Source organism: Metopolophium dirhodum, chromosome 4 (assembly GCF_019925205.1).
Source record: "Metopolophium dirhodum isolate CAU chromosome 4, ASM1992520v1, whole genome shotgun sequence".
Lineage (NCBI taxonomy): Eukaryota > Metazoa > Arthropoda > Insecta > Hemiptera > Aphididae > Metopolophium > Metopolophium dirhodum.
In genome coordinates, this window is record NC_083563.1 from 5,287,761 (window position 1) to 5,300,319 (window position 12,559).

The window sequence follows — 12,559 nt, forward strand, 5'->3', positions numbered from 1 at the left end:
TTCTACATAATGAAAAACCAACAGTATCGACATAAATAGATTGAGCTAGAAAATGTCCCATACATAATATTTTATTCTACCTATACCTATACATTTATACGTAGTTTATTACATAAGAAATATTATATTATTTCCAATATCAAAACATTATACATTTTTTTAATAATTTGGATTAAGAGGACGCCACACGGGCATTTGTTGTTTCAGTCTTACAACATGCCAAATTTTACGTTCACAATAATACATATTACTCTGTAATTTCTAAAACTAGTGTGAATATATCTTTTATAAAATGTAAAGGTAAGATTATTATCTAGGGCATATCTCAAAGGGTTTTATTAATATTTTTATTAAGAAGCAAGTTATGACCATTTTTAAACGATACATTTTTGGTAAATTTTAAAATGATCATAATTTACTTAAAAATAATAATATCAATAAAATCCTTCAAGATGCCCTATATCATATTCTTACCTTTAAATTGTATAAAAAGTAAATTCGCTTTAATTTTAGAAACTACAGAATAAAATAAATTATTTTGAACTTAAAATGTTCCATGTTGTACGTTTGTAAGACGGAAACAACAAATGCCCGTGTGGACAAATATTTTGCAATTGTCTTTATAAATATCCTGTTAAAAATTTAAAAAAAGTGAGTGAGTGGATGTCGCTCTGCTGTACAGTAGGTTACAAGTGGGTCACTGTAATGGATGGTGTAAATTTGAATTCAATGATATAATATCATTGTATAAGAAAAACGATTCTGAGCGAAAACGGTCTGTCAGCCTATGATTATATTACTAAGTATATATTTTGATGATATTATTGTAAATAAAGTAATTTATATTAAATTTACCCATTTACGTGGAACCTCGTTTTAAATTTTCAATCCTTAGCTATAAAAGTTGAACATTATACATTTTCAACTACAAAATAATTATTAAATTTTGTCAAAATTCAAACTTAAAACGCTTATAAAAAAAAATTGTGCCTATGTATTTTTAATATTTTTCAACTGGTATTGTAACAATATATCAGGAGCCTTGCATTAAACTTTCACACATTTTTACCCAACAAATAAAATTTTATTAATATTTATAGAAAAATAAACTAATAAAATTGAAAACTGACAATGTCCGTAAACGGCTAAAAAAAAATAAAATATTTTCAAAATGTTATGGTGTATGGAAAATGAAAATATAACATTCAGTAAAATGTTCATTTATGTACAGTTATTCGTTTTTGAATAACAATAAAATAACAAAACCGCTACATGAGAAATCAAGTGAAAATCCAATATTGTAAAAATATAAAATTCAAACGCTCATAAAAATTCAATTTGATTTGCTTGTAGACATTTTTTTTGATAAAGTTAGACGAACTTATGAATAATCTTGTAATACGTTTTCAAATCTTAAATTTAAAAAGAAAAATTTTTATGAATTCTCAACTCAAAATAATTTGCTAATTTTCATGATTTTTCCGTGTTTCGTCAAGATTTAAACTTTAAATGCTTATTAAAAAAAACTGTGACTAAGAATTTTTAATAATTTTCAAATATCATTGGAATAATACAGTAGGAGCCTTGTATTAAATTTTCAAGCTTTTTTACCCTACTAATAAAGTTTTATTGACATCCATAGAAAAAAAGACTAATAAAATTGGAAACTGAAAATGTTCCTAAACAGTTCAAAACAAATCAAAATATTTTTTAAATTGTATCGTGTATATAAAATGCAAATATAGACAACCATTGAAAATTTCATGAATATACGTTCATTTTTTAAAAATTACACCAAAAACCAAACCCGGGTGGGGGATGGTGGCCTCTCTCTCCGGACACCGTGACTGCTCGAAAACATGCTCCCGTGGCCGAATTCGTACCGGTGACGTTGCGCGTCGCAACCAACACCTTAGTCCGCTCGGCCACTTCGTCCCCCTTAAATTACATTATACTATAGTTATTTATAAAAATATATTGTGAATTGGACATTTTTCCGTACCTATTAATAAATAAATAAATTATCATTTTTACGTTCAAAATATAATAACTCTAGTTCTACTTTTAAACATTTTGGGGGGACCCTTGAATGCCCCCTTAGATACGGCCTTGACACTGGTATACATCGCAAAATACACGGAAACAATTTATCCGGGAAACACGCAAACAATACAGCATTATAAGATGTTCTCAAAACTAAAATAAAATACAATAATAGACATAATAATATAACATAAAAAATGAACTAAGAACAATATCTGGAAAAACAATAACTGGTCAACCACAACACGAAATTACGAAAAATAAAACAAAATCATAATCCCGGTCGGGTCTGGCAACAGTTCAAAATACCTAGAAAAACAGAAATAATATTAATCCAACTTAGAATCGGACACAACTGTCTTATACCAAACCTATACACATGGATACCTCTTGCAAAATCAACCACCAACTGAATGCTCTTTATGTGGAGTACCTAGTACATATACTGTTAGTAAAACATAAAATGACGGATTGCAGGTTCAATGAATGAGAAAGAAAAGAGCTCAACATAGAAGATAACCTCTACGAAACAATCGATCCCGATTACCAACCGGAATAATATGTCATTAAGTCATTTCATTTCTCAAGAGTATCGAAATAGAGAAATATAAATAATACAAACAAATAGCTAGGTATCTTTTTTATTATTATCAAATTGTTTGTCATAATTCTACAAAATGTACCTAAAATAGCAAATAAAAGGTAATGATCCCCTCAGTTGAAGCTTATGATTAAAATAATTTATAATAAAAATAATAAATAAATACAGGGTGTAACAGAAACATCAAATAAATTTAAAAAAGAAAAAATAGAATATATAACACGTTAAACGTATGAAAAAAAATGTCAAAAATTATATCTATGGATAATAAATAAACTAAGATTTACTTATGTCTGAACATTTTTAAAAAGAAAATTTAAAAAAATATTATAATGTTACGAATTAATTTACTCCAAAAAAATTAATATTTTAAAAAAAATTAAAAAAATAAACTATTTGACTTAAATAAACATTTTTTACCATCAATTTTTTCTAAAAATTAGATTTACGAATTGGCTATTTTGAATTTTTCCAATTTTGTATTTTCTGCATTAAAAAAAAGGGGGTAAGTGGATGGCGCTCTGCTGTACAGTTGTAGGTTACAATAGTGGGTCACTGTGATGGATGGTGATAAATTTTAATTCACTGATATAGTTAATATCATTGTATACAAAAAAACGATTCTGAGCGGAGACGGTTTGTCAACTAAGGATATTTTTATACTATATTGATATTATTATCAATACGGTAGCCGGTAACTTGAATTAATATTATTTGCATATTATCATATTTCAATATTTGTATATGATAATATACTTGAGAAATTTCAAGTACCTACCCACGAATAATATTTTTAAATTACAACAAAATAACTACAATCGTTATTCTTGGGTTTTTAATATGTAATTTTGTCCAAATTTGAACTTAAAATAACTGTGTGCATATATTTTTTAGATTTTTTAAATTTTTGTTATTTTAATGAATTTTGTCAACATTTTAACTTCAGACGCTCATAAAAAATTATTGTGGTTTTACGCTCAAATTTCTTTTTAATTTCCACTAATAACAACTTATGACGAACATTGTAATATATTTTCAAGATTTTTGACCGAGCATAAAATATTTTATTGACAATAATTAAAAAAAACTAATAAAACTTAATATTTTCTTATGCCTATAAATAGCTCGAAAAGAGTCACAGTATTAAGAAATTGTATGGTCCATAGAAATTGCTAATATAAACATTTAGTGAAATTTGCATGTTTCTAAAGTAATTTTTTTTTAGAGTTTTTACGATTTTGTCGATTTGTTTTTCCAAGCGTTTTTTAAATTTACTGGGAATTTTAAACTTTTACCACCTCAATGCATCAACTAGATTTACTTTGCCGTCGAAAAAGATACTGAAGTTGAAAATCTAAGCATTATTTAAATTACTTACCGTGTAGGTAGCAGGTACACCAGTGGCGTAACCATGAATTATCCTTTTTTTTGGGGGGGGGGGAGGGCTGATAATGTGTTAACACAGATTTGGTATAACTAGTATCTCCCATAAGTTTAGCATATAAATGCCAAGGTTTTATTTTCGGTTTCGGTTCTTGTACGGCTATACAAATTTGTATTTATATATCATCATAAGCACCCCATACCAATGAAAACAAAGTTATGTCATAACGCCAGAATAAAATTATACAATATCACAATATTTACTATTGCTACATAATATTATTATTATTATGAAGTATTTTATTTAGTCGTCGACAGACTGACCTGTTGGCTAACGTGACCGTGGCAGCCCTCCTCGGCGGTTCGTTCCGGTACCTGGGTCTGTGCCCTTCGGACAGGTACCGGTACAGCCTGGACTGTTGGTCGTCCCTGAGCTCCAGCTCCAGGTTCAGGTCCAGGTCCCAGTCCAGGGCGTCCGGTGGTTCGCCGCCGTCGGTGTAATCGCGGCGCCGCATCCCGCGCACCTGTTGCCCCCCCAACTCCCCGACGCCGTGGCCCAAGGGTGGATCGCACGATCCCCAATGCCGCCAGCGACGGGACTGTGTTTTTCCGTGTGGAGCCGGTGCAGTGTATGCGTGCGTGTCGCCGGTCCCGATGCCACTGGTGGCGGCGGCGCGCCAAATAAATAAGGCCCTGGGCTGCGGTACCTATACGCATATCGCGCGCCGTCGCCCCGGCAACCGCGTACGGCCGTCCATGTTCATGATAAACGCTGCACAATATATATAGTTACGTGTTGCGCCTGAAATAAGTGTCGGCGGTGTATCGATGATGATAAATATTATATTTATACATAATATAATTTATTATATAATACATATAGGTTGTAGCCTGTATAGGTAACATACATGTATTGTTGATTGTTGTTCTTATTACTATGTTATCGTCGACTATTATCGTGCATGTTAAGTTAAGTATATACAATATATATATATATTTTAATATACTATGTATGTATAAATATCTATATTTGTTGTACATCAAATACATTTGAAATAGATAGGTACGTCTCTGTGGTCTTAGATTTAAAAATACAAAATACAACATTAATTAACAAAATAAATATTGATACATAAAAAAACTTACTCGGAGAAATACTCATTCTGCAGGAGAGACTTGCAGAAGACAAGTATAAGTACGTAGAAGTATTCAAAATAATTCTTACGTATTTTTAAATAAATGTTTACTCAAATAAATACCTATTTGAAATAATTAACAACCTTCAGACTACCTATATGTTATACTTATACATCTCATGTATTCTACGATTGTATGGTCACAATGTCACAATGTCACATAACATAAAATATAAATTTAAAAATACTTATCCCGTGCAGATACGAGAACCAGCTACCTATAGAATTCAGTGGCGTATTTACGGGGGGTCAAGGGGGTCAAGGGGATCAATCCCCCTATCCATAGGCTGTATATAATATGCAATAGTTTTCGGAGTCCAAACTTAAGGTTTAAAAATTACAATCCCACTCAAACAAATACATTTTAAATCTTACAACAATAACACTAGTAACCACTAACCTGATACCCTAGTATGACGCGTATAAAGAGACATTAGTGCCACGATCTCTTAAAAAATAACTAACCTAAACTCAACCTTAATAACTTATAACTTCAGATGTTGGGGACTAAGGACTAAGGTATTGACATTGGATTACCTCTCTTTCTGTTAATTGCTCTTAAATGTATTATTTTTACAGCCAATTTCCCTTATAATATACGTAGGTATATAATGCATTATTTTTATAATTTTATTACCTATTCATATTACATATTTTAGTTTTTGTGTATGTTATATATTTTCATCGAATTACCTTATTGGGCTATGGGCCTGTAGCATAGTTTATTGAATTTGGTAAAAAAAAATTTAACTGATCTTCTACAATCTATAGAATAGAATCTATATAGGTACTATAGATAAGAGTTAAAAATTAAAAATTGCTTTATACTTAAAACCTCATTGTAATTTTCCTATTGGCGATAGAAAGCGCATCAATTTGTTGGCCGAGGTGGGGTGGATCTGTAACGGGCCACTGGAGAAATAACATATAAATTATACACAGCGTGCCCATTACAGCTTATCACTTTCTATCGCAAATATTAACTTAACTCGACAAATTAAAAAAAATAGTGAACTTGTCCAGCTCTGATTTTGGTATATATTATAAAAATTAGTCTTAAGATTAGTTACCTACAATTGAAAGTTGTATTGTTAAAAAGCGTCTGGCGTTAATTATTTCTTCATAATACCTAAATAAATAATATTTTACATGATAAATAATAATAAATAGGTAATAGCTATATTACATTATATTAGTACTACTATACACTAACTTCTATGTAAGCTATATTGATTTGTAGTATGCAGGTGATTACTAATTATATTTTTTCCTAAGAGAAGATTACGATACCTAACCATGATTTTTCGTTGAAGAATGTTAAAAGGTATTAGGTATTTAAGTGACTTTTTATACGATTTCCATGCACCTATAAAATGTATTTTTGGTATATGTCGTGGGCCATACCAATGATTATATTGGCATTATTAGCACATTATCAATAGACTTCCAGTGCGGTAATTTAATCACTCAAAAAAACAAATCTGATTTATATATGATATGTAGGTTATACAGAATTTTAAAAAAGAATATCGAAAGCGAGAATATCCAATGGAAATAGTATTTGACAATTCTCTACCACAAATGTGATGTAAATTTATTTATATAATCCAAAACTACCCTTCGTGTATGCGTACCTACAGCAGCACTGCATAAGGTAAAGGTATAGGCAATTTAGCATTAAAATGTAGAGTATATATTTATTTATAACCGAAATAATAACTATTAGGGTGCAGATTTCAATGTAAATTGCATTTATTTTTTATGTCCCTAAATATTGATTTATTTACTTATAAACCCAAAATTCTTTTGATATTTCAAATCACTTCAAAGTTAAAATTTTGTATTTTTTATTACGTTTTTCATAATATATTTTATAAGAATGGATAAAATGCTACAAAAATGTGTCGTACATTTTTGGCGTAGGTTTACCAACATACATACAAAGAAACAAATATTAAATACCTAGGTGTTATTTATATTGCTTCATCATAATATTATTTCTATGACGTATGTTTTTATACCTATGTACCTATACAGTATACGGCTATACCTATATAGTACCTACCAGACCATTATTCGGAGATGGCTGTACAAGTGTAGGTAATATACTATAATATGTATAGGTAACGGTCTTAAAAATGAAATTTTTGTCATGTGCAGGCAGATTATTTTAATAGATACCTACAGATTACAGTAGTAGGTATACACTATATAGGTACAGTGTGTTTGAGACTAGCAGTAAGTGGTAACACTAAATATTTCAGCTGGAAGACCTCAGATCGAAGTTTGGTTTTCGGGGGGTTATTATATACTATAATTTTGGCATACGCATTCGCAATACAACTTACTTTTTTTAAAAAGCGAGGGCAATTCTTTTTCTAGAGATTCAGATATAGGTAGGTAGGTACTATTGTTTTTTTAAAACATAATTTATGTAAATAATTTTTATTTAATTCCAAAAATTTACAAAGTTAGAGAAAGTTAAAATGTACGAATAATAAATAGCAAGTAATTAGTTTTTATAATTTATCCTAATTTGACAAAAATTATCACATTAAAATATGTTTTATTTATGTTTTTTTATTTAATAAGCGTTACATAATGTTTGTTTACGTCTTATCTGCTATTTGTATAACAAATATAGTAAATTAACAATATCGGAAATATCTCGAGGAAGCTGTTAAACATGGTTATAATAGGTACCTAGGTGCAGTACTTATCACTAAAAACAGCAATTATTTGTAAATTTCAACTTAGGTACTACAACAGTACAACTTGATACTCTACAAAAATTTAAAATGTATTAAAAAAAATAGTCATTCTGAATCCATACAAAAAAATAGCGTTGCCATTAACAAAAAACTAAGTTGTATTGAGTATGCGCAATAAATTAAGAGGTTAAAATATTGATCTTTTCTAAAAATGTGTATTTTGGTACTATTTTTATCCTCCCAAAAACTCCATTTAGATCTGAGGTCGTTCAGAAAAAATATTTAGGTACCAGTATTTACCACACAAGGTAGGTTATAGTTATAATAAATGTGTCACATTATTTACGACTTGCATCAATTGCGATAACGCTAAATTGTATAAATTAAAATAAAACAAATATATTAGGTGCCTAATGTTTAATTATTTTTTAATTTTAAGTTAAAATCCATTTTTAAGGGTATATTTTTAAATTTTGTAATATTGTGCAAATTGTTTATGCATTAATAAAATAATAAGTCAATTTTTTTAAATGAATTTTTCTTTGTTTTTTGGACTTTAAAATCCGTGTCCTAATAATTATTATCATAAATAATTAATTAAAAATTATTAACATTTAAAACGATGTCTATCTCTGTTGTAGTATATCAGTGACGTTTCAATACCAAACGGAAGAATTTGATAGGATTTTTATGTAAATAAAATTAGAATTAGGAAGTCAATAGTTATATCCAGTACAATTTAACGTACCTGCCAGCCTATATTTAAATAAAATGTTAGTATATCAAGTATATGTATAACATATTATTTTACTTTTCGATGACTTGGTAGCAAATATCAATACAGGGAGCAAGCGATGAAACGAGACTACTTCGGCACACGTGTATGTAGGTATAGTATAGGAAGCTGGACGAGGGATTAAGATTATACATTTTGTAAACTAATCAAAAATAGTTAAGAGGACGCTACACCGCAACGCATGTGTTGTTTCAGTCTTACAAATGTAAAACATAGTAAATCCCGTGAACCCTCCCCTCCCCCGTGAGTACGCCCATGTATCTATTTAATTTATAATAATAATACAATTTAAATACTGTAATGATATTTTACAACAATACCTACCTCAAATCTGTATTTAAAGTTATAAGTTTTTGTGTTTATCATTTAATATGAGAGGTTCGAGTGTTATAACTTATATTTTTTTGCCATGTTACTATGTCAAGTAGGTTATGTAAATAGGTACTAGTTCACCAAAATCTCGACAATTTTTAATTTAGTTTTTAGTTAGAAATTCGTATAAGTTTTTCTTTTTATAGCTAACAATTAACATTATACATTTAATAGAAGATGCCCCACAGATTTTTCTACCGTTAAAAAAAAAGTTCACCGGAAAGTTAGGTAGGTACGCTATTTATAGCCATGAGATATTGCCGATTTTTTTAAATTATTAAATTAGATAATTCAACAGGTTTGCTGGGATGACACGTTTCCGCTCAGAATCGTTTTCGTATATGCAATAGTTTATTAATTATCAGAGTTGATGTATTTTTTCATTTATGAAAAAAAAACAAAAATAACTGTATTTTTTGTTTTAAACTGTTTTAGATTTGAAGCAGAGCGATGATTGATGAATGTATTGATTTTACAATGATGTGAATTTTTTAAATTTTTTGTGTCTGTTTAGGTACATGATAAGTAGTCGAAATAATGGTTCGATTTAAACTTCAGTATCTTGTTCGATGGGAAATCGAATCTAGTTAGTGCATTGAAGAGATCAAAATTTAAAATTCCCTGTAATTTTTAAAAGCACAGCGCCCTTGATTGGTTTATAGTACAATTTGGTTTCAATAACAAGATATGGTGTCTTTTTTTAGTGACATCAACGACGCTACCGGAGCTGCATTAGGTACGTATTTACGTCATCAACAAGATGGTATATCTTTTGTTAACTAACTTTGCCACTATTGTAACTTGTCTATTGTTGATGAAGTTCACATTTTTTTGTGTTAAATGCAGTACCTATCTAATATCTATACGGTGCCTGAATTCCTGATTTATAAAATAATACATTCAGAATAAGTAATATATTATTTTACAACATTGAGCTAGTCATTGGTTTTATTATTTATATTTTAATTGTAATAACTAAATAACTAATAATATAGTCTATAGATATTGTAATATTTATATTTTTTTAAATGTTAATAACAAATATAATTCTGAAATAAGTGTGAAGCCAAATCAATAAGTAGGTACTTACATACATCTTGGGAACAAAATTAATAAGTAAAAATATTGACTACTTGAGTTTTGGGAGTTATTTCAATAACTTTCCTACATAAGATACCGTTAATTTTAAAATTGTTATTATTCACCTTACAGTGTTAAGAATCTTAACTTAAGATATTTTATTAGATTCGGAGCGTAACGAAATAGTAATTTTTACGCAAAATGATTTTTGGAAATATCGATTTTATTTATTTGTTTCAACTCAAAAACTAATAACAGTAGACACTTGAAATGTTCACCAAATATTATTATTAGTATTATCCGTTTATGGAAATATTTTGACTGTGAGCTATTCATAGCCTCGAGAATTTTTTTTGAAATTATTGTCGTTTTAATCTTTTTTATTTATTAAATAAGCTTAACAATTTAAGGGTCCTCATTAGATTCTTTAATAAAAGTTCATAAATATGAACAGGCACGATTATTTTTTATATGGATTTAAAGTTCAAATTTGCAAATTAGTTTTCAGTAAGAAATTCATAAAAGTTTTTGTACTTTTTCAAACCAAAGTGGAAATACTGCAGTTTCCATTTAAAGAAAGCAGAAAATGTTCCACTTCAACAAATTTTTTAATACGACTTAAGAAAGCTGTTGTATAATTATACGTAGTACGTTGTAGATATGTATTCATATCTACATATTATATTATAATGTAAAATAGCACAATAATATGATAATATAATATGTATCCTTAATCATTTGTAGGAAGTGAGGCGAAAACATGAGATTTAAACTCAGTTTTTGCATGTCGTTTTAAATTGTTTATTATAAAAAAAATATTTATATTTAGAAGTACCTACCAATGTTTTAATTGGACGTCGTCCCTCATGTGTTGTCTAATGTCTCCCTCTTGGCTCTTACTAACGCAAAATATATCAAGTTTTACGTTTAAAATAATCGATTTTGCTCTGTTTTTAGATTCTGAGCAGAGCGAGGAAGTTAGTGGGGTTTTACAATGGTGTTTTTTTTTTATTTTTTTTTATCCTGTATACAAAATTCCTATTATTAGAAGGAGTGCTTCGATTTCAACATATAGTATTTTATCTATTAGAAAATTGCATCAAGGTGGTACTTTAGAGAGGTTTTCGATTTTCTCAATAGTTACTTAATGCCACGGAAACTACTGACAAATTACGAAAAACCGCTTAAAATGGGATTTTAATTTCTAACGCTTTGTGTATCACCGTAGCAACGAATAAAAAATTATATTATAATATTAATTCAACTTAAAGGCTTTAATAAATTATAAAAAATCCTGCCTGATAAACGGTCTCTACTCAGAATCGTTTTTCTTATACAATGACCCACTTGTAACCTACTATACAGCAGAGCGACATCCACTTTCCAGCTTTTTTTATATTATTCTGAACATAAACCGCGTTAGAAACTTGCCTGTCAGCACGGTTTAAGTTATCTTAAACCGTATTTATCGGTATATATCAGTAATAACTAATAATTAATAATATTGTCAATATTTATAAAAATATTTTTTTATAGTTACCAATTTTGAATATCTTGAATTTTAAGGGTTACAGCTAGAAAGGTTTTGAACGCTCGTTTAAAAGTTTATCAACCTCAGTACCACCATTGTATTTTTGTATTGATGTCGTTATTCGTTTGCTACCAATATTTGCCATATTTAAAGTGGTTATCTAATGGAATTTTCCTTGTACAGTGAAATCTGACTTAACGGGTGACAAAACATCAGTGATCACTGATTATTCTCAAATTACCATCCAAATGTCCGATATTAAAATTAAATGCATTGAGGAGGTATTTGGAAAGGTTATTAGAGTATTAGGCCCAAGGTTTTGTAGAGCACTAGAGCTAGTAGAGGACTTAAACATATTACAACTAATGAATACTTTACCTATCTATTGAGGAACAAGGTTTTCGTCATCTAAATTAACTAATACAAACCTATGTAAGTAGGTTAAATATTATCCACGTTTTATTCTAATCTGGTAGACATAGGTAGTATCAACAGTTGGTAAATATTTTGATGCAGTGGCGTATTTACAGTGAGGCTGTGAGGGGGGGATTGTCTTTTACTTACGAATAAGCTGCCTGAATTGTAACATAATATGTAAAAGCAACAAAAGATATGTGGGATACTATGCCTCCAGAAAAATATAAAGGAAAAAATTGGACCCAATATAATATCATATACATAATAGTTAATACAAAATATAATGGGAATTTGTTTGAGGGGGGGCGTGCGATCCTACCCCTTTGGATCCACGCCTGAGTTGACTTCTAACAGATATTTAAAAAATTAATTTAACTCACATAATTATGTAATAAATGGTCCTAATAAGATGTATGATAAAATCATAAT

General features: G+C 29.1%; 1 protein-coding gene across 1 annotated transcript in view; it reads right to left on the reverse strand.

Annotated features, from left to right (window-relative positions):
* Positions 1 to 4,672, reverse strand: part of LOC132943805 (rap1 GTPase-activating protein 1) — a 166,084-nt gene extending 161,412 nt beyond the window's left edge. Inside the window, exon 1 of the mRNA XM_061012910.1 lies at positions 4,352 to 4,672. Coding sequence (XP_060868893.1) covers positions 4,352 to 4,542 — 191 coding nt within the window. The 5' untranslated portion in view covers positions 4,543 to 4,672. The remainder of the gene's footprint in view (positions 1 to 4,351) is intronic.
* Positions 4,673 to 12,559: the final 7,887 nt, after the last annotated feature.